The sequence below is a fragment of the Danio aesculapii genome, chromosome 25 (assembly GCF_903798145.1).
Source record: "Danio aesculapii chromosome 25, fDanAes4.1, whole genome shotgun sequence".
In the NCBI taxonomy this organism is placed as follows: Eukaryota; Metazoa; Chordata; class Actinopteri; order Cypriniformes; family Danionidae; genus Danio; species Danio aesculapii.
Window position 1 is genome coordinate 7,852,487 of NC_079459.1, and position 21,905 is coordinate 7,874,391.

Sequence of the window (21,905 nt, forward strand, 5' to 3'; positions counted from 1 at the left end):
TTTTACTCTGTTGCTATAGCTACAGTCAGAAGGTTATTCTGCTTTTAAAGAGATGAGGCAAGGTTATTGAATACAATTAAATGGAATATATCCATGCAAAACATGTGCATTTGTGTGTTCAGCAGTAAAATGTTTTATGTTATTTTATTAGCTTTTCACACTCCTGTACAAAACACCTTTCTCTATCCAGTTCTGTGTGAACGCAGAGCAGAGCATATATCAATTTACCCCAGTGATGTTTCGTATCAGTGATCAAAGGCCATTGCTTTGAACTTCAGCCAAGAGGTGTCCTATCTTACAACAGCACTTTCCTTGTGCCTTTTTTTTCTCTACCGAAGTATGTTACAAAGATATTGTGGCCACTAAAAAGGGGGTCAAAGTCTGCAAAAACAGCATGCTGTGTCCGGACAAAACCTAAATTACTTTCAAAACATTGAACATATGGTTATTCCAAAGCTGTAAAGCCTTTAACGCCAGTGTGTTATACCTGTGAATACACTTTTTGCTGAAGAAACTGGGAATATATACTGAATATTGAGGAATATCGCTCTGCAAAGGGTCTCAAGGTGGAAAAAAGGACTCTTGGATTTAAGGTAAGAATCATTTATGGTTTGATGCTTAATTATGACTATTTTTTTTTTATTTACAATACTGAAACATTTTTATTACTAATTTGTTTGCTTTCTGATATATTTCAGAATAAAAAATGAATAATGCAATGTAAATATAAACATACTTACCAGAAAACGCTCATAGTATATTCAAGCATGTTGCATTCATGACTTGAATAAAAACAGACAGTGGTGATGTATCACTTCACACATTCATTCATCCATTCATTTTCTTTTCAGCTTAGTCCCTTTATTAATCTGGGGTCGCCATAGTAGAATGAACCGATAATTTATCCAGCATATGTTTTACACAGCTGCAACTCATCACTGGAAAACATCCATACACCCTCATTCACACACATACACTACGGACAATTTAGCTTACCCAATTCACTTATACCGCATGTCTTTGGACTTGTGGGGGAAACCGGAGCACCCGGAGGAAACCCACGCGATCGTGCTACCCACTGACGACCCTTCACTTCACACAGTCATCCATAATTTTTCGTTAAGGTCAGGTGAAAAGACGTGCGCGTGCACGCATAGGCCATCCTTGCGTCTCCATTTGATGTCAGAAGGTGGTGAGTTATCAAAACAATTTGCGTTTCACATACGCCACTAAAAACACTAGTAAAGCGGTTTAACGCGTGTTTCATTCATAAAACTCTCATTATATTGGTATACTCCTCTCTATGCTATTAACCTCGTCACACGTTTTCGACAATATTTGAACTAATAACAAACAACTTTCACACTGTTTTGCTCTTAGAAAGAATTAGTTTGTGACGTTTGACTATTTCACATACTATTAATCTGGTGACTACCATCTATATTCGTAAATTAGCGTATGTGTGGCATGACAAATGATACGTTTCATGAATTTGATCATACTTACTATTATGACAATAAAACTCGAGAACATCGAACTGAGGTGTATATCCAAACTTGAGAATGAGATTTTTAAGTTATTACTATTATTATATGTCTCAGTAAACAACATTTAGCCTCTCAGAAATGCATAATACCTTAGTGACGTCGAAGTTAATGAGCTAATTTCGTACAAAAGATCGAAATTTAATTTCGTACAAATTGATGTTAGCATTATAGCGCCAACTATAGTTCAGCGTCGGCAATTGCATTTGACAAAATACTTCATAGTAATGTGTGCTTGTTTGTGGTAACACAAATTGTGTGCAGAATATGAAAACATGTCGAATTGTATTAAAGCAGCTTCACATAAATGTGTTAATAACTTTTATTAAACAAGATTCTCACAGGCTATGTATGCTAGAATTTTAACAGGTCTATTCCAGATATTATCAGAGCATTTTTTTGTTTAAGTCATGGAATGTCAGGTGTTTTGTTTGTCATTTTAAATGTTCATTTGTTGAAATGTAATATTTATAACACTTTTTAGAGCAACATTTTCATGGTTACCCCATTGTGGTTAGGCTATTTTTCAGCGTCATTTTGTTTCTTGAAATGGTGTGGTGCCTGAAGCTTAATGAGTCCCACTCATTATCAGAACAAAATGTGATAGCCTTTAGCTATAATGTTAGCTATTTTTACAAATTTTCTATTTATTTATTTTGTACAGTAATATACATTAGCTTTCAAAACCACTTTATTAGGTACACCTTACTCGTATCGGGTTGGACCCCCTTTAGCCTTCAGAACTGACTTAATCCTTCGTAGCATAGATTCAACAGGGTACTGGAAATATTGCTGAGAGATTTTGGTCCATATTGACATGATAGCATCACGCAGCTGCTGCAGATTTGTCTGCTGCACATCCATGATGCAAATCTCCCCTTCCACCACATCCTAAAAGTACTCTATTGGATTGAGATCTAGTGACTGAAGGTCGTTTGAGTACAGTGAACTCATTGTCATGTTCAGAAAATCAGTCTGAGATAATTTGCGAATTATGACATTTCCAATCTTTTATTGTTCAATTTTGCTGAGCCTGTGCGAATTGTAGCCTCAGTTTCCTGTTCTTAACTGACAAGAGTGGCACCCGCTGTGGTCTTCTGCTGCTGTAGCCCATCCACCTCAAGCTTCAACCATGCCACGCTCACTGAAATCACCTTTCTTCCCCATTTTGATGCTCAGTTTGAACTGCAGCAGATCATCTTGACGTGTTCTCGAGCAGTAGGACAGGTGTACCTAATAAAGTGGCCGGTGAGTGTGTATTATACAGCATAAGTGGTCACTGACATAATTGAAAATGTAGCTAGATAGGTTGCAAGATGAATTAGCCTACTGTTAAGTTTAACTATTTATCTTTTTTATTCTCTGCAATCACTATTTAGTCATGTATTTAAAGTCTTTGATTAGTGTCAATGAATCATTATTTAACATTTTAACCAATGTTTTATTAATGTTATAGGCTAACTGAAAATATTAACCAGGTCTTTTATTAAAATCAAACAAAACAATTCAATCCAACTTCCAGTCCAGCTTTGTTTCAGGCTTAAGCACCATGTCCGAAATAGATGCAATTTGAAAACATGCAATTAAAAATACATGTTTGTCTGTCTATAGTAATCATTATAAGGTCATTGAAATTCAGCTTTTAGTCAATGAAAGTCAGGGAACTTGACGTTTGTCTTTTCAGTGGGAAGGCCGTCTAAAGCCACGGCAGTCACGGTTGTCACCTGACCTTCTTTATCCTGCTCTAAAAGCTTTAATGTCAAAGGCAGAATCATGTTAGCCCCACGGAGAATGTTTTCTCTGTAAATAATGACTGGAGCTTTCTCCCCAGAGCCCTTGAGTGATGGTGGCTGATATGAAGTCATTACGGGCCACATCCATCTTGCTCCGTGGTGTTGCTTCCTTAATCAGTTTCATCCTTGACAAGAGCTCCTGTGGACACTGACAGGGTCCCATTTAGGTTTAACCAAGACAGAATGAATTGTCTAAGCATTTCAAAGGCCACCCACAATGGTGGTCCATGATGTGCATGGGCTTTGCAGTGCAATTCTGTTTCTGGGTGATTTACAATAGTCTGGTATGTGCTATGGTGTGAATGTAGCTGTAGGAGGTATATTACACAGATCAAGCTTCTAACATGTGTCGGCCTGACTCACTATGAAAAGATGGCTCGGTGTCTCGATTGAATGGTGTGTCATATCTTTTGTGGAACGGCTCCATTGGATATTTTTGAAATAGGAGAGGAAAGATAGGATGTTTAGATTTGGAAATGCACTTCCTTGAAACTCTCAGGTAGGTCCATGTAGGGTTTAAGAGAGAGTTCAGGCAAAAATTGACATTCTGTCATGATTTATTCACCTTTTTCTTGTTCAATACCAGTTTGAGGTTGTTGTTTTTTCTCTTTTGAGCACAGGAGTTTTTATCCATCAAATGTTTGTTTTAAAATTAAAATCTATATATAACATGGGCAATCAGCATACCACAGTGAGCATAATAAGTGTAATAAAAAATTCAGAAATAAAAAAACAAAAAAATCGATTATAAAATTTATGTCCAAAAATAGTAAAATATTGTATATTAAATATTTTATTTTATTTTGTCGTAGTTCCCAGCCTTTCCATTAATTAACCACGATCAGACTGGATGTTTTTAATACCAGAAGATAGAGTTTATTTTCTTCCATCATAATAAAATAAAGCCGAGAAAATTCCAGAGCATTTTGAATTCTCTCCTGGACTCTTCTGGGGCCTCATGTACAAAGACTTGCGTTGAATTCATTCTAAAACATTGCGTACGGACAAAGCTGTAAATGTGCGTATGCAGTAAAAAAATCATATATATGAAACACTGCGTACGTGAAATCCCACGCATATTCTTTTTGTACATCCGAATTAACGTGAAACTGAGCACACATGCACGAGCGCAAAACCCCGCCCTGCCTCCTCCCCCTTATAAATATGGCAATGACTCTACTTTGGCAAAACCAAACGAAAAAGCAATGGCAAAAGCAAGCAAGAAGAGAAACTTAACAGAATGTGAATGGGAGGTTATTTGCAAGTTTGTCCTCCAGAATTAATAACAGAAAAAAATAGAGTGGGAGAGTTTAGCTGACATGGTTAATGCAGTGGGGTCTAAACATCGCACTGTGAGTGAATAAAAAAATGGTCCGATGTAAAGGTGCAGGTTAAGAGGAGAACTGCGGTGCACTGTCAGAGTGTGGAACGAACAGGCGGGGGAACAGGGGATGCTGAACTAACACCCTTTGAGAAGAGAGTTGCCTCAATTGTGGGTGACACTTTACTGTCTGGAGTAGTATCCGTGTCTGTGGGAGCCACAGATGTATTAGAGGAACACTTTGTTAGTGCAGCGATCGCTGCAAATTGCGTTTTAATGTCTGCCATGTCAACTGCATGGTATGGAAACCTTATATACCTGCTAGACATGCGGATGATCCCGTCCCATACAGCTGGAATTGCACGGCTCAAAGATACTTTGTAGTGTGCAATTTAACATAATTGCCTCTAGGAGTCACCAATAAAAATAAAACAAACACACACAAGAAATACACGTACGCCAGACATGAAGTTGGCGTGGACCAACTCACATTCTCACGTTAGTTTCATCGTTAGTAAATCCCAACATGAGCGTGAAATCTGGCGAATGCAAAATTTTTGTGCGTACGCAGCATTCATACTCAAGGCCCCATGTCTGTCTGTGTCCATGGTCCTGCTTTTATACGTCACATTTCTCCTACTAATATTTTTTTACTCTTTTACTATAATTTATTTTTTCCCCTTTCCACCCCTACTCCTCCACCTTACCTTTCATAGGGTGGCATGGTGGCCCAGGGATTAACACTGTTGCCTCACAGCAAGCTCGTCACTGGTTCTAGTCCTTTAACAGGCCGGCTGTCGTTTCTGTGCGAAGTTAGCATGTTCTTCCCGTGCTCGTGTGGGTTTCCCACGGGTTCTCCGGTTTCCTCCCACATTCTAAAAACATGCACTACAAGTTAATTGGTCAATCTAAATTTAGCACTACAGTCAAACTCTCATCCAGCAGCATATATCTTCATAGCAATCATTTTCTGTCATCAGCTCCTATCAAAAAGGGGGAGTTCTCGAGATCTGCCAGACCTCAAAGCTCCCCTCTCACCATGCAAACGGGAGAGAGCCCAGGGCTCAAGGACCTTTTGAGCTCAGGGCTCTCTCCCGGGACAGCATGCCAAACTTTCTTATAATCAATCATCAGCTAAGTGTGAACTCTTGAAAATTCAGATTATTGAACCTTTCGGTTCCTCCAAAGTTTGAGCCCAAAGTTTGAGGATGTTTTCTTTTTCACTGTGGATGCATGCAGTGGACGTTTGAGACACTCAATGTCTATAAAAGTCATGGTTATTAAGAAAAATTGGAGGCTTTCTTTTTTTTTTTAGCTGCTGTCAAGCCAACTAAAAACATTTGCTTTTGGAAAAAAGAAGATATTTTGAAGAATGTTGAAAATCTGTAACCATTGACTACCATAGGAGGAAAAACAAATACAATGGAAGTCAATGGTTACAGGTTTACAACATTTTCAAATAAATCTTCTTTTGTGTTCAACAAATTCAAACTGGTTTCGAATAGGTGGAGGTTGAGTAAATGATGACAGAATTTTCATTTTTGGGTGAACTATCCTTTTTGTAATCCATTGTCAAAATTACTATATATGGAAATAATATCTTTCTCACAAAAGTGTTTGAAGGAACTAACGATTGACCCTCTATGATCCAAACCGTCAGGCACATTTCCATGCTGTAATCATCAAAAGCATTCTTTGTTCTTTGCAGCCTTTATTTACCAATCCTGTTATTCTTTCTCCTGATGTCCGAATGCATTCTGAGAAGGATTTTTTCCCTCTTTCCCAAGTTCTCCACATTGTTATAAATGGATTTCTGTAGCTTTTCTCAACCGTCTTTGACTATAATCCTCAAATAATAGGGTAACAATGCAGCCAAAGGTTGCAAACACTTTCAGGAAGGGGTGTGGCCAGTTGGTGGGTGTGACAAAAGGGCATGGAAATGTATTTTGCATAATAGCGGAGCTTCATTCATTCAGAAGCTTAACAGGCTCTATTTATAGAAGGTGATTCTTGAAACAAAGCCCAAATTATTCTTTCTGTAATCTTTTTAAATTATATAATTGTATACGGATGGCGAATGTTGTCGGATCTCTATTCATTCACATGGCTGGTGCTGATAGATGTTATATAATCAGTAATGTTCAGTGTACTTATTTAAACATTACAAATGTTCACATGAAGGGATCAAAATGATTCTGTTTTGGTGTTTTATGCGTTGTTTTTTTACAAGGTGTTATTTTTTATGGACTGGAGTGTTTTGAGTGGTTTTACAGTATGGTATTGGGGTTTTTGTGGGTTTTAGTGTGTTTTTAGTTTGAGTTTAATTTAGGGTGTTCTGAGTGGTTTCTACAGTAAGTCATTACAATACAGTGTTTTGAGTGGGTTTATTATGTTTTTATGCAGTTTTGGATGATTTCTTTGGCTTCATTATGGTGTTTGTGTGCTTTTTTTGAGTATTTTTGGCATTGTTTAAAAGGATAATTCCAATAATTAAATATCATAATTTACTCACCCTTTACTTGTTCTATACCATTCCACCCAAAAAGGAAGATATAGTACTGAAGAATGCTGGAAACCTCTAACCATTGACTTCCATTGGATGTGTTTTTCCTCTGGGGGTTGATGGTTGCAGGTTTCCAACATTTTTAATATATCTTCTTTTGTGTTCAACAGAAAAAGTAAAAAGTGGTAGTGTGTTAGGTAGTAGTTCTGGGTGGTTTTAAGGTGTTTGTGTGGTTTGTACAGTATATTGGTACTGTTTTTTTTTTTATTTTGTGTGTTGTCTAGGCAAGGGATGATAACCGTTTTCAAGGTATATCGCGGTTTAGAAAAGTCCATTTGTAATACCGTTCCATATGTAGGATTTTTTTTTTTGTTTGTTTATTTTAGGAAAACAGTATCTCCAGCAAAAAAAAATCCAAAGAAGCCATTTTAAATAGTAAAGAAATCTGTTTTTGAAACAAATGATGTAGTCAACGATTCATTTGAATTATTTAGCTTCTTGAAACAGTGATAATTTTATTCGAGGTTATCATACCTCAGAAACTTATACCAGCCCATGCCTAGAGTGTTGTGGTTGTTAGGCAGTCCTGAATGGTTCATAGGCATTTTATGCCATCGCTAAGATATTTCTAAGGTGATTTATATTGTGGTGTGTAGTTTTTAGGGTTTTATTACTGAGTTCTTAATTTGTTTCGTTTTAATGTGTTGTTTGGTGGTTGGGTGTTTTTCTAGGGTGTTCTGTGTAGGTTGTACAGCATTGCTAAGGTATTATGAATGGTTTTAATGTGTTGTGTATAGAGCTGCACAATATATCCAAAAACAATCATTATCACGATAATATCTTTAGTCCTTGAGCAATTCCACCCTTATTGATGTTACGTTTGATGTAAAAACATAAATTCACATAGAAAGTATAAGTTAACGTTATATTGAAACTGAAAAATATCAATCTGTAAACATGTTTTGTACTTTAAATAAGGAAAATAAACATGCGTTATGGATGTGACAAAAAGAGTTTGCAGGTTCACAGTATACAACATGCTTTGTAGAAATTCTGTGAATTAAACAGCACAACCCAAAAGAAACATTGCTAATCAAAAGGATAAGAGTTGGCTCTCTATAGAACAAACATGATTGATTTTATTTTATTTTAGATTTTTGCATTTATGAGGAAAAAAGTGTCATTATGGATGTGACAGATGTGAAATTGCCACTTGTGTGACTTTGGTAAATTAAATATAATAGATTGAAAACACTGACAGAGACATTTTTGAGTATTTCTAAAGTACTGTTAAATACAAGCCTACACAAAAACTTAGAAAACTTTATTTTTTTTCATGGTAAGGTTGACATTTGCATGGATTGCTCACATGCATTATCCATATTGCAGGGAAGTGCAATAAATTAAATTAATTGTATGTGCTAAGCATTTGTGTTCTGCATGAATGTTGTTTATCCAAATCTGACCAATCAGATGGGACCTTTATCTTCATCTCCACCTAGTTGCTGTCAGGTGAACCTAGAGCTGAACATATTTTTCAGTCATTTGTGGCATTTTAAAGTCTAAATGTTTGCACCTTGACTAGGCATGGGCCTGTATAAGATTCTGACAGTATGATAACCTTGGATAAAAGTATCATGGTTACACAGTATCACGGTATTGTGATCACTGCTCTAATATATATATTTTTTAAATGTCAATTAACAGAAAAAGTATTCTTTAACATTATATTTAAACAACTGTTTATATTTTCCAAAGCAACTAAAATATCAATCTGTAAACATTTGTATATTTTAAATGAGGAAAATAAACATGCGTTATGTATGTGACCAAAAAAGTTAGCGAGCTTACAGTATACAAAATACTTTGTAGAAATTCTGTGAATTAAACTGCACAACCCAAAAGAGAAAAGAAAAAGCTTTGTTATGGATGTGACACTTTCCGTTATTGATGTTACAGATGTGAAAATGGCACTTGTGTGATTTTGGCAGAGACATTTTTAAGTATTTTTAAAGCACTGTAAAATACTTTCTTACATAAATGCAGAAACGGTTGCAATATTTTGCCAAAAACGTAATTTTTTTTTTCTTAGCAAGGTTGACATTTGCATGGAATTGCACATTCTAATCAACAACCTCAGAGCTCTCAAGAGCTAAGCATTTAAAAATAATAATGGGTTATCATCATTCTAATTTAATGCGGTATATGCATAGCGAGTGTTTTTCAGTCAACAATAAACTTCCGGTGAAAGTTTTTAGTGACCATTTTCTATTTCACACGCTTCCTTTTACAACATCGATGTTGTAATGCCATTAAAATACAATCAGTTAAATAGACTTAAGCATTCATTTAGTTATCCAAGCATAAATGGAGATGAAAGACCGTGTAAACGCTAGCGGCAGCAGTTGCAGAAACGCCATTGAAAACACTGGGGTAAAATAAATTTCCTTATTTTAAAGACATGGCATGAAAAAATGGAATTTGATGCAGTGTTTTTTGTCCAGTCTGGGAGCCACTTTATATCGTATATCAATCAGGCAGTGAAGATCACCGATTTTTAAAGAAACCAGATTTTGTAATAGTGCGACAGTTCACCGGAAACACTTGGGCTGGCTGATTGAAAATTAAAAGTCTGTGTGCATATACCCCATTCTCCTATGAAAAAAAGCTAAAAAAACAAAAGGGTTTTACTGTTGTGCTTCCACATACGTGTGCGGCTCATGGAAATGACTTCCTTCTACCTCACACTTTGACTCATCACTGGGAATCTCCACAGCCTGATAACTGAAACAGGAGCTCACATACACGAATTTCCCTGTTATCACTGTGGAATATGTCAGCATTCAACCCCTACGCAATTCCGGACTCTTTTACCTCCCTATTTAAAATCCAGCATTCATTTAGACTCTCAATACCTGCCGTGGGACTATTTGGAAGTCCATCTAATCCGCTCTACAGCTACAGGTGGCAGGAGAGATCAGCAACTGGCCCCATCTAGAAAAGTTCTCTGTGGATTGCTTTCACACCCCCCTCTTTCTCTCTCCCCGCTGCTTTTCTCCCTCTCTTTTGGTTCCAGTGAGGTGGTAATCCCCCCATCTGAAAAGGAGATCCAAGCTGAAGTAAAGACGTTTTGAGTTGGCATGCTACAGAAAGGAAGCTGTCACAGCTCTCAGCCGCAGTGCTAACAGGGCATCCGAACAAGAGGACTTTAGGGACCAAGCTTTGGAGAAAACTTTCTTTCCCCCAAAAAACGAACAATTGCTGTGTGTTGTGTCCCACGAGAGTGTGGAAGAGTGATTTCGACGCATCTCAAAGTTATCGGAGCTCACTGAAACTTCTGTTTGCTGTGTAGGTTGGCACCATGAGTGCTGAAACTGTGAATAACTACGACTACTCGGATTGGTACGAAAATGCAGCACCAACCAAAGCTCCTGTCGAGTGAGTACATTTAAATATGCTTTATGAATGGATGTTAAACATAGTTGAGACATTGTTGTGATTTATTATCTGTGTAAAATTGGAATTTGTTTAACATATTTCTGTTTATTATCGTAAATTGCAAAAGATTTGATAAATAATCATAAATATTACAGCTAAATTAAAAAAAAGTTTTCAGTATACATTTAATTGATAAATAACAACACTTTGTGATATGTTTATATGATAAAATACATCAATAATAGGTTATATTACTATACAACTGTATAAATATGTTTAATGTATATGTTTACACGTTGTAATGATACAAATGTGCATTAAATTGTGGTTAGAAGGATTAAAAAAGTTAGTATTTGACGTATAATATCTATCATTTATATAACATATAATATTTGTATAGCATAACATATTTATATTGATAAAATGTTAAGCATTACTAATAAAATAATCAGATTAAAATTATGGAGAACGTGCTATTTATGGAAAGTTCCTAATTGCATATGATCCAAGTATATAATATATTATACAGTATATGATGTATATTATAACAGCCTAGCGTTAATTAGACATAAATAGACTTGTTGCATATCATTTTCAATGGATGTCTTTTGTTAAACACAAAAGAAGATATCTTGAAGAATGTTGGAATCTTTTTCTTCCCTAGTATTTGTTTTTCTGTTATAAAAGTCAATAGTTACAGTTTTTTTTTATCACAGCAATATCATTAATGTACCTGTATATGTTTACAAAAATGAAAATGTACATTCAATTATGGTTAGAAGTATTGATAAGTTAGTATATTTTTAGTATTTCTATAACATACAACATTTATATAGTATAATATATTTATATAAAGAAAATATGAAGCATGTATAATGAAATAATCTGATAAAAATGGGGAATGTACTATTTATGAAAAGTTCCTTATTACATATGGACCAAGTATATATTATAAAGTATATGATGTATATTTTAACAGCCTAGCATTAATTAGACATAAATAGACTTGTTGAAGATCAGTTTGAGATGCTGCCTTCTGTTGAATGTTGGAAACCTGTAACCATTGACTTCAATAGTGTTTGTTTTTCCTACAATGGAAGTCAATAGTTACATGTTTTCCATCATACCATTTTATCAATATCATTAATGTATTGTTTACAAGTTGTAATGATAAAAATTTACATTAAATTGTGGTTAGAAGTATTGAAAAGTTAGTATAGTTTCTTTATTTGTATAACATACAACATGTATATAGCATAACATTTAAATAATAAAATATAAAGCATTGCTTACGAAATAATCTGATTAAAATGATGGAGAATGTCTTGTTTATCAAAGTTCCTAATGACATATGGACCAAATTAATATTATATTATACAGTATACAGTGCATCCGGAAAGTATTCATAGCGCTTCACTTTTTCCACATTTTTATGTTACAGCCCTATTTCAAAATACATTTTTTTTTCTCAAAATTCTACACACAATACCCCATAATGACAATGTGAAAAAAAATAAATTTTTGAAATAGTTGCAAATTTATTAAAAATAAAAAAACTGAAAAATCACATGGACATAAGTACTCACAGCCTTTGCCGTAAAGCTCTATATTGAGCTCAGGTACATTCTGTTTCCTCTGATCATTCTTGATCATTCAGCTTATTTGGAGTTCACCTGTGGTAAATTCAGTTGATTGAACATGATTTGAAAAGGCATGCACCTGTCTATATAAGGTCCCAGGGTTGATAGTGCATGTCAAAGCACAAACCAAGCATGAAGACAAAGGAATTGTCTGTAGACCTCCGAGACAGGATTGTCTCGAGGCACAAGGCTGGGGAAGGTTACAGAAAATTTTCTGCTGCTCTGAAAGTTCCAATGACCACAGTGGCCGCCATCATCCATAAGTGGAAGATGTTTGGAACCACCCGAAGTCTTCCTAGAGCTGGCCGGCCATCTAAGCTGAGCGATCGGGGAGACGGGCCTTAGTCAGGGAGGTGATCAATAACCCGATGGTCACTCTGTCTGAGCTCCAGCGTTCTTCTGTTGACAGAGAAGAACCTTACAGAAGGATAACCATCTGTGCAGCAATCCACCAATTAGCCCTGTATGGTAGAGTGGGAAGCTACTCCCCGCCTGGAATTTGCCAAAAGGGATCTGGAGGACTCTCACATCATAAGAAACAAAATTCTCTGGTCTGTTGAGACTAAAATTGAAGTCTCTGGAGTGAATGCCAGGCGTTATGTTTAGAGTAAACCAGGCACCGCTCATCACCAGGCTAAAACCATCCCTACAGTGAAGCCTGGTGGTGGCAGCATCATGCTGTGGGGATGTTTGTCAGCAGCAGAAACTGGAAGACTAGTCAGGATAGAGGGAAAGATGAATGCAGCAATGTACAGAGACATCCTGAATAAAAGCCGGCTTCAGAGTGCTCTGACCTCAGACTGAGGTTCATCTTCCAGCAGGACAATGACCTAAAGCACACCACAAAAATATCAATGGAGTGGCTTTACAACTCGGTGAATGTCCTTGAGTGGTCCAGCAAGAGCCCAAACCTAAATCCTTTTGAACATCTTTGGAGAGATCTGAAAATGGCTTTACACCGTCGCTTCCCATCCAACCGGATAGAGTTTGAGAGGTACTGCAAAGAGGAATGAGCAAAAATTCCCAAAGACAGGTGTGCCAAGCTTGTGGCATCATATTCAAAAAGACTTGAGGCTGTAATTACTCCCAAAGCTGCATCAACAAAGTATTGAGCAAAGGCTGTGAATACTGATGTACATGTGATTTTTAAAGTGGTTTATTTTTAATAAATTTGCAACAATTTCAAAAACTTTTTTTTTTTTTTCACATTGTCATTATGGGGTATTGTGTGTCAAAGTTAGAGAAAAAAATTAATTTAATCCCCTTTTGGAGAAGGCTGTAACATAAAAAAAATTGTGGAAAAAGTGAAGCACTATTGAATACTTTCCGGATGCACTGTATTATGCAAATTTTAACAACCTAGCCTTAATTAGACATATTATGTAAAAAAACAAAAACAAAGTTGGCTCCACTAAGTTTAGACATTAACTTGTGATATAATTTCAGCTAGATAACATGCGTAAGGTCATCAGATACTCATTAGATATGATATTTATTGCTGCCCATCATACAGTCGGTGGCCATTGTGCACTACACAGAACATTTATATGCTTTCAAGTCAACAGGTGTGCAAACATATCCGATTATATTTCTGCTGAAAGTGATACCCACATCCATCACTATGACGTTTTGCTTCTTTTTTCACCCTGATCTCATCTTTGATTCTTTTCACATATTCAAGAGACTTTTTCGGCTTGATTTTAGTTAACAAAACACCAAACTGTGAATCTAGGGTTACTTCAGTGCATCACATGTTCGCCTCATCCAAGACTTTCTCTGCTATTCAAACCAAACTGAATTACCTTTTCATTCATTCGGGAGACTTTGGACTTTAGTAGCTGTAAGCCCTTCTCAGCTTTCCAGCTGGGCCGCGTGCTAGCGTTTCACGTCAGTCGTGTTACCTTCAGCAAGCACTTTAAATAAATAATCTACACTTGAGGAGGTTTGGTAAAAGTGCTCTTATTAGTAATGGTCTGTTGCCTGAGAAAGAAGGGGAGGAAGGGAGCGTGTGCAGGCTGAGCAATCGGCCTGGATCTCACCAGCTTATGGTAAATACTTTTGTGTTTGTGAAATTTTCAGAGTTATCCCACCATGTGACCCCACCGCTGATGAAGGCCTCTTCCACATATGCATTGCTGCTATATCTGTGAGTTCCCTTCTAATCAGACATACATTTTGTCATTTTTTTTGTATTCTTTTGTTTGCATTGTCCAAAATTCAGTGTCTTAGACTATCTTGGAGTATCGACATCATTCCATTCATATCAGATTTTAATCATTGTGAATAATAAACAATTAATGTGAACAATAAACTGGAATTATCATTGTGAGTAATAAACATTTACTATTATTATGTACTATTAATAAAAAATATATGTTTCTTTAAAATGAAATATAACCTTTAATAGGTAAATAGTTCTTTTAATAGGAGAGTTCAACCAAAATCGAAAATTGTGGTGTGGAGAGACCCCTCTCATTGTTGTGAAGCGCTTTGAGTGTATGGCCATACACAATAAATGTGCTATATAAAACACATTACATCACACACTTGACTTGTTCCAAATCAGTTTGAATTTCTTTCTTCTGTTGAACACAAAAGAAGATGTTTTGATGTTCAAAACGTGTAACCATTGACTTCCATTTAATTTGTTTTTCCTACTATGGAAGTCGATGGTTACAGGTTCCCAACATTATTCAAAATATCTTCTATTGTGTTCAACAGAACAAAAACATTTTTGAAACTATGGAACTATCACTTTAAGAACTGTTCATTGGAGGGTTCTTCAAGGAACCAAAAATAACATGGAATCACTGCGAAATCTCTGTTTTGGAACCTTTCTAAAAGATAATAACAATAAAAAAAAGTGTACCATTATTAATAAAACTGCAGTATTTAAGGATCAGACTGTCCTAGAAGTTTGTGGGTGGGCACTTTACAAATACACCACCCTATTGACATCAGAAACGCACATATTCTTTTTATATCAACATTCCAAATACTTGCATATTGGTAAAATCCATAAAAGTTGGCCACTGCAAAATACCATTATATTTCATTCTGAAATAATTGTTCTATTGTTCTATTGGTTTCTTACATTGTTATATTGGGTTATTTTTCTTTGGGGAACCAAAAATAGTGTGGAATCACTGTGAACACTCTTGCTTTGGAACCTTTTTAAAATTAAATTTAATAAAAAAAAGAGTGTATCATTATTAATGAAACTGATGAAAAACTGCAGTATTTAAGGATCAGACTGTCCTAGAAATTTGTGGGTGGGCTATTGTCAATTACACCACTCTAGTAACATTCTAGTCACCATCTGAAACACCTTTGCAACCACATCTATCAATTATATCATCATTCCCAATATTTGCATATTGGTAAAATCCATAAAAGTTGGCCACTGCAAAATACCATTGTATTTCATTTTGAAATTATTGGTATATAAGGTTCTTATATTGGGTTATATTGTTATATTTGGCTCTTTTTTTTCAGGGAACCAAAAATAGTATGGAATTACTGTGAACACTGTTTAGGATCCTTTCTAAAATGTAATAACAATAAAAAAGTGTATCATTCTTAATAAAACAGATGAAAAACTGTAGTATTCAAGGACTGTCCTAAAGGGCTATTGTCAATTACACCACCAACATCTGAAACACTTTAGCAATCACATATTCCTTTTATATCAGCATTCCAAATAATTGCGTATTGGTAAAATCCATAAAAGTTGGCCACTGCAAAATAGCGTAGTATTTCATTCTGAGATAAATGTTCTATTATATTGGGTTCTTACATTGGATTATATTATTTTATTGGGTTATTTTTCTTCAAGGAACCAAACAGTAGAATGGAATCACTGTAAAGTCTGTTTTATAACCTTTAAAAAAAAATATATATATATATCATTATTAATAAATATGACTAAAAACTGCAGTATTTAAGGATCAGACTAGTTCTGGAAATTTGTGGGCGGGTGCTTTCAATTATATCGCCCTAGTGACAGCTTTGCCACCATCTGAAACACCGTAGCAATCACATATTCCTATTATATCAGCATTTTAAATATCTGCATATTGGTAAAACCCATTAAAGTTGGCTAAAGTTGGCTATTGTTATTGTATTGAGTGAATAATCAACACAATCTCACTAACTGTTTAACATATTGTCAGAAAAGTGCCTAATTAACATTCAAATTAATTCAATATCACTTTTATGAAATGTACGATTTTTAAAAGGAGGCATGCTTTTTAACCCCAGCCCTAACCCTACTCTTTATTGGAGGTTGAACAGATCATACTGAAATGTATGAATGAGATTGTAAAAATTTATATGAATTGGCCACTAAATCAAAAAGTTGTCATGAGATTGCTTTGGAAGAAATAAATGTATATTTCAACATTCATATTGTAACTACCAGGTTGTATCCCTTTACTTTCTTTGATACTCATATGAAAAGCCATGCCGGAATTACCCATGATGGAGCCATGTGGATCCAGAACTCACTTTAGGCCCTGACGCTTCCTAAAAGTGTTACAGGTCACTGATCTTAGGCCTCTGCTCCCTGACGGAGAACTTAATCATAGCAGAGACACAGGCAGGGGCTGGAAATGGGTTCCGCCCTGGCCTCATAGGGGGGTCTGTGGCCTCATTTGAACCATGAAGCTGTGATGCAGAAGAGGTTAATAAGAGGTGCATGTCACAGCTGCACCAAGCCCCCAGTGGGCCATTAGAGGAGGTCAACAAGGTTGCAAGACCAACAGATTGTCTTCTCTTTATGTCCAAAGTTGGTGGTCATGCTGGTTCTTGCCATCCTTGCCAGACGCCAGAAGCTGAGTGACAATCAGAGAGGACTTACAGGTTTACTCAGGTCAGTTTGATGTCTGTTAGTAAGCAAACCAACCAAAGCGCCATAGCAAGAACTTCATGAAAATATGTTCTTTTCTATATTTTAGCCCAGTAAACTTTTTAGACCACACGCAACATAAGGGCCTTGCCGTAGCAGTGTATGGAGTTCTCTTCTGCAAGCTGGTTGGCATGGTCCTCAGTCATCATCCACTTCCTTTCACTAAAGAAGTTGCGAACAAAGGTAAGATGACTAGATTTTTATTTCATTTGTATTTGTTTGATTGATTAATTGATTGATTTGAGTGGTGAAATGCAATTTTTAAAGAGACAGTTCACCCAAAAATAAAAGTTACCTAATTTATTTTCCTTGTTCCCCCTATAGTCCAAAAATATGCAGTGTAGGTGAATTGTATAAACTAAATTGGCTGTAGTGTTTGAATGTAAATGAGTGTGTATGGGTGTTTCCCAGTACTGGGTTGTGGCTGGAAGGGCATCTGCTGTGTAAAACAAATGCTGGAGTAGTTGGTGGTTCATTCTGCTGTGGGGGAAATGGGAAGGAAAATGAATGAATGATTTTCCCTTATGTAGTTTTAAACCTTAGAGTTTCTCCTGTTGAACACAAATGAAGATATTTTGAAGAATGCTGGTTGTTGGGTAATCAAAAAAATTGCTTTGGAAGTCAATGGGTTTCAACAACTAGCATTTTTCAAAATATCTACTTTTGTGTTCAGCTGAAGAAAGAAACTCAACTAGGTTTTTAATAAGGTAAGGGTAAGTATTGGATGACAGAATTGTCATTTCAGGGTGAACTATCCCTTTAAGAACCTGATGAACGGAATCGACAAACTATTGTAATGTAAATGTAAAAAAATGAGTTTATGTCAGAAGTTTAAAGTGACTTTCAAAAGTGAACTAACTAGAAAACTTGCACGAGCTGCTAAATATCTTCAAACACCGTAAGTCGGGCAGGTAGGTGTGGCTCTTAGGCTCCACCTTCTTTTTATGCAAATCTTCTTTTTTATATTTAGTTCAGGCACAAGTAAAAAATATGAACACACTGTTAAACAATCACAACTTATGAACTTCCCAGCACATTAACTTATCCACTCACCGGCCACTTTATTAGGTACACCTTACTAGTACTAGGTTGGACCCACTTTTGCCACATTCTTTGTAATATCTTGTTTTGTGTTTAACAGAAGGAAACAGGTTTGAACAAATGTAGAATCAGTAAATGATGACAAATAATTTTTTTTGGTGAACTATCCTTTTAACAAATCAAATAAATAATTATACCATACACTGCAGCACGTATAGAAGTATCGTACACACAAATAAGAAAATAGGTCGCATCAAAATTTTTTGAAATGATGTAAACAAAATAAATGGTTGAATTTTCTTAAAATATGCCTTTGTAAAAAGTAGGACTTAAATGCATCAAATCACAATCACACATATTCTATGTAAGGAGCAGCACTACTGACTGCACTTTTTAAAAGACTATGGGTCCTATCATATACCTGGCGCAATAAGGCGCAAGATGTGTTTGGCGCGATTTGTTGCTATTTTCAGACCTGTGCTACCCTAATTTTCCTGCTTTAAATGACAAATCCATTTGCGCCGCTTTGTGGACTCATGGGTGTTCTGGTCTAGAAAGGTGGTGTATTGACTAAAATACACTGCGCAATTGACCAGCTGATGCAATTCACCTTTATTTGTATAGCGCTTATACAATGTAGATTGTGTCAAAGCAGCTTCACATAAAAGGTCACAGTAAATAGGAACAGTGTAGTTCAGTTTGTAGTGTTTAAGTTCAGTTCAGTTTAGCTCAGTTCAGTGTGGTTTAATAATCACTACTGAGAGTCCAAATACTGAAGAGCAAATCCAACGATGCGCAGCTCTACAGATCCTGAAACATGCAAGCCAGTGGCGACAGCGGAGAGGGAAAAAAAACTTCACTAAAGGCGGAAGTGAAGAAAAAAAACCTTGAGAGAAACCAGGCTCAGTTGGGCACGACCATTTTAATTTCTCCGCTGGCCAAACGTCTTGTGCAGAGCTGCAGTCTCAGTGGCGGAGGCTGAAAGCTGGCCTCAGCGAAGACTCGTCTGTCTCTGGAGCGTTACAGGAATCAGTCTCATGTTCTCCACTCCTCCATGACCATCACAGTAGCTGCTCAGGATTCGGCCAGGTCCAGGATATAAAAACCTTGGGATCATCTCGTCGTTGGTCTTGGATCGAATCAGTGGCTCTGCATAGTCTGAGGGCCTCGGGAAGAGTATCCCCAGGTGGAAATGGAGAATAAAGAAAATAATTAGCGTAGCTGATGTTCACAGTGTATATCAACAAGATGCATAACCTGTGTGGAAGCCCCCAAGTGGTGCACTAAGTGTATGCTTTACTGAACAGATAGGTCTTTAATCTAGTTTTGAATTGGGAGAGTGTGTCTGAGCCTCGGACGTTATCAGGAAGGCTATTCCAGAGTTTAGGAGCTATAAATGAGAAGGTTCGACCTCCTTTACTCGACTTTGCTATTCTAGGTACTACCAGAAGCAGAGTGCATTAGTTGTGCTCCTCAAACGCATACACATTGCTTAATACACACAGGATGTACAATAATACGCAAATATCTTTACAAATGAAAAAGAATAAAAGGATTAAAATATTGCAAAAATTATAATTTTTTACATAAGCATATATAACATGACCTCCTTCACCTCAGGGGGCTTTTTTCAGTTTTTACATGACAATTTGCATTTGTATAGCATTATTAGCTGTATTATTTATAATGTGCATATTTACAAACAAGTTTAGATTTGTCCACCTGTCTGATTTTGGAAAACGTCTGCATCACCATATGGGGCATAAGAATAGGACGTGTGTTTGGATATAACTCATTGTTTTAACCACACTTCATTATTATTGTTCCTTTGTTCATTTGCTAAAAATTAGAACAGAATTTAGAAAAAGTTTTGAAACAAACCTTTGCGCTTAACAAATGAAATTATATATGTAGGCTAATGGATGTCTTCAATGGAGTGCATACAACACCGTTTTCTTATCCATAAAAGTAAAGAGTAAAAGTAAAGTAAAGAGAAAGTAAAGAGGCCAAATGGAGGAGGCTCGTTCTTTTTCCTCATGCTGCAGATGATCTGTTAAACAGTTTTTTCGCTAGTGAAGTGTTCAGTTTTTCCACTAACAAAGTCGCCATGTAAATAGTAAATGCGCCATGCATGACGTTATGGACTCTTAAAGGGAATGTGAGAGGAGACTCTTATGGTTTTAATGCAGGTTATGCTCAAAACACACTCATAACTCATTAAGAGAATAAGCTCAACCCTGTTAGACCATCAACCAGGGAGCAAACCGTATATTTTTCCGTACCTAAAATAGCAAAATTGGATTCGGACATGCCTTTAATGCTTTTGCACCATGCGATTTAGACTTTGAGCCTAGATCTTTAAAATAGAGGCCAATGTCAATGGTTTTTCACAGGATCATGTTCCATGTCATTAAATGATAGGCCAGAGTTTCTAGGCAAACTTTTCAAAAAGATTTCACACTTTTAAACACAACACAGGATGGGGATCAGCCAGACTAGCTGTGTTAATGAACTTTCTGTCTATGCCTCTTCCTCATTACCATAAACAGCCTTGAGTAAGAAGCAGCCGTCTTCCATTAGAGTTTCCGTGCCTGCTTAAGATAATGTCAGCAACTGAGAGGCAATATAAATGTTTTAGGATGCATAAATGAACACCGTTCACATATGCACTGGGACATCAGGGACTTATTTTACATCTTGTAAAAAGCGGCATAGGTACCTTTTTAAATCAGTGCTGTTAATAAGATTTAAGGCCACCAAAGTGTTTGGGAAATTCTCTGAGATATCTGATGGGATATAGTGGCTCACCCTTCACTGCTGCTATCAAATGAACACTTTCTCTATTCACAAGATGGCACCTCTCCAAAGTAGGCTCAGTTCACACAAGAGGATGAAAAGTAGCACTTTTTTTCTCTCTCTCTCTGAACTACTAGTACTTCTTATTTGGGCTTTGTAATTGGATTATTGCTTTTTTTCCTTTCTTTCTCTGGCAAATAGGACTTCAGACCATGCTGCGTTTGCATTATGTAACTGATTGCTGCTTTATTAAGTGGATATCACAATGTAAATCTGCTAGTATGGTTGAGCAACATTTTTATTTTCCCCCATTCTTGATTATTTGACATTACAAATCATACAGTGGTCATTTTGTTCAAAGTAATCCAATGTCAAATGAAAAGGTTAGTCCTGAATATTAAAGAAGAAATGCTAAAGTGAACAGAGACTTAACGTATCAGGCTCAAAACATTTTCAAAAAGCACTGTTAATGTTAATTTTACTCTAGTTATTCTTTATAATTGAGTTCTCTGATAAATGGCACTGTTTGATGGCACAACCACTGACTACATAGCCAGTCATAAGGATCAGTTTTTTTGGAAATTAAGATGTATAAATAATCTGAAAGCTGAATAAATAAGCTTTTCATTGATGTTCGATTTGTGCGGTTAGGGTTGGACAATATTTGCCTGCGATATTCAAACTTTTTGAAAATCTGGAATCTGAGGGTTCAAAAAAATCAAAATATTAAGGAAAATCTCAATATGGAAAGCACTTATCAAAATTAAGTTGTGATATACTTATGGATCATGTACTACATTTTTTCATGGAACATGAGCTTTGCAACACTTAATAATCAAAAAAAATTTAGGATAAAGTCAAAATAATTTTGATACAATGTATTTTTGACTTTTTCCACAAATATGCCTGTGCAATCATGAGGC

The 21,905-nt window shown here is 36.1% G+C and overlaps 1 protein-coding gene across 2 annotated transcripts in view; it reads left to right on the forward strand.

Annotated features, from left to right (window-relative positions):
• Positions 1-354: 354 nt before the first annotated feature.
• stra6 (signaling receptor and transporter of retinol STRA6) overlaps positions 355-21,905 on the forward strand; it is a 64,550-nt gene continuing 42,999 nt past the window's right edge. The window contains exons 1-5 of one of the 2 annotated variants that reach the window (XM_056452376.1): positions 355-593; positions 10,514-10,599; positions 14,319-14,385; positions 17,027-17,109; positions 17,195-17,328. In XM_056452376.1, the coding sequence (XP_056308351.1) occupies positions 10,523-10,599; positions 14,319-14,385; positions 17,027-17,109; positions 17,195-17,328 (361 nt within the window). In that variant the 5' untranslated portion in view covers positions 355-593; positions 10,514-10,522. Of the gene's footprint in view, positions 594-1,114; positions 1,193-10,513; positions 10,600-14,318; positions 14,386-17,026; positions 17,110-17,194; positions 17,329-21,905 lie in introns of those variants that run through there. The other variant, XM_056452377.1, reaches the window with a different exon arrangement.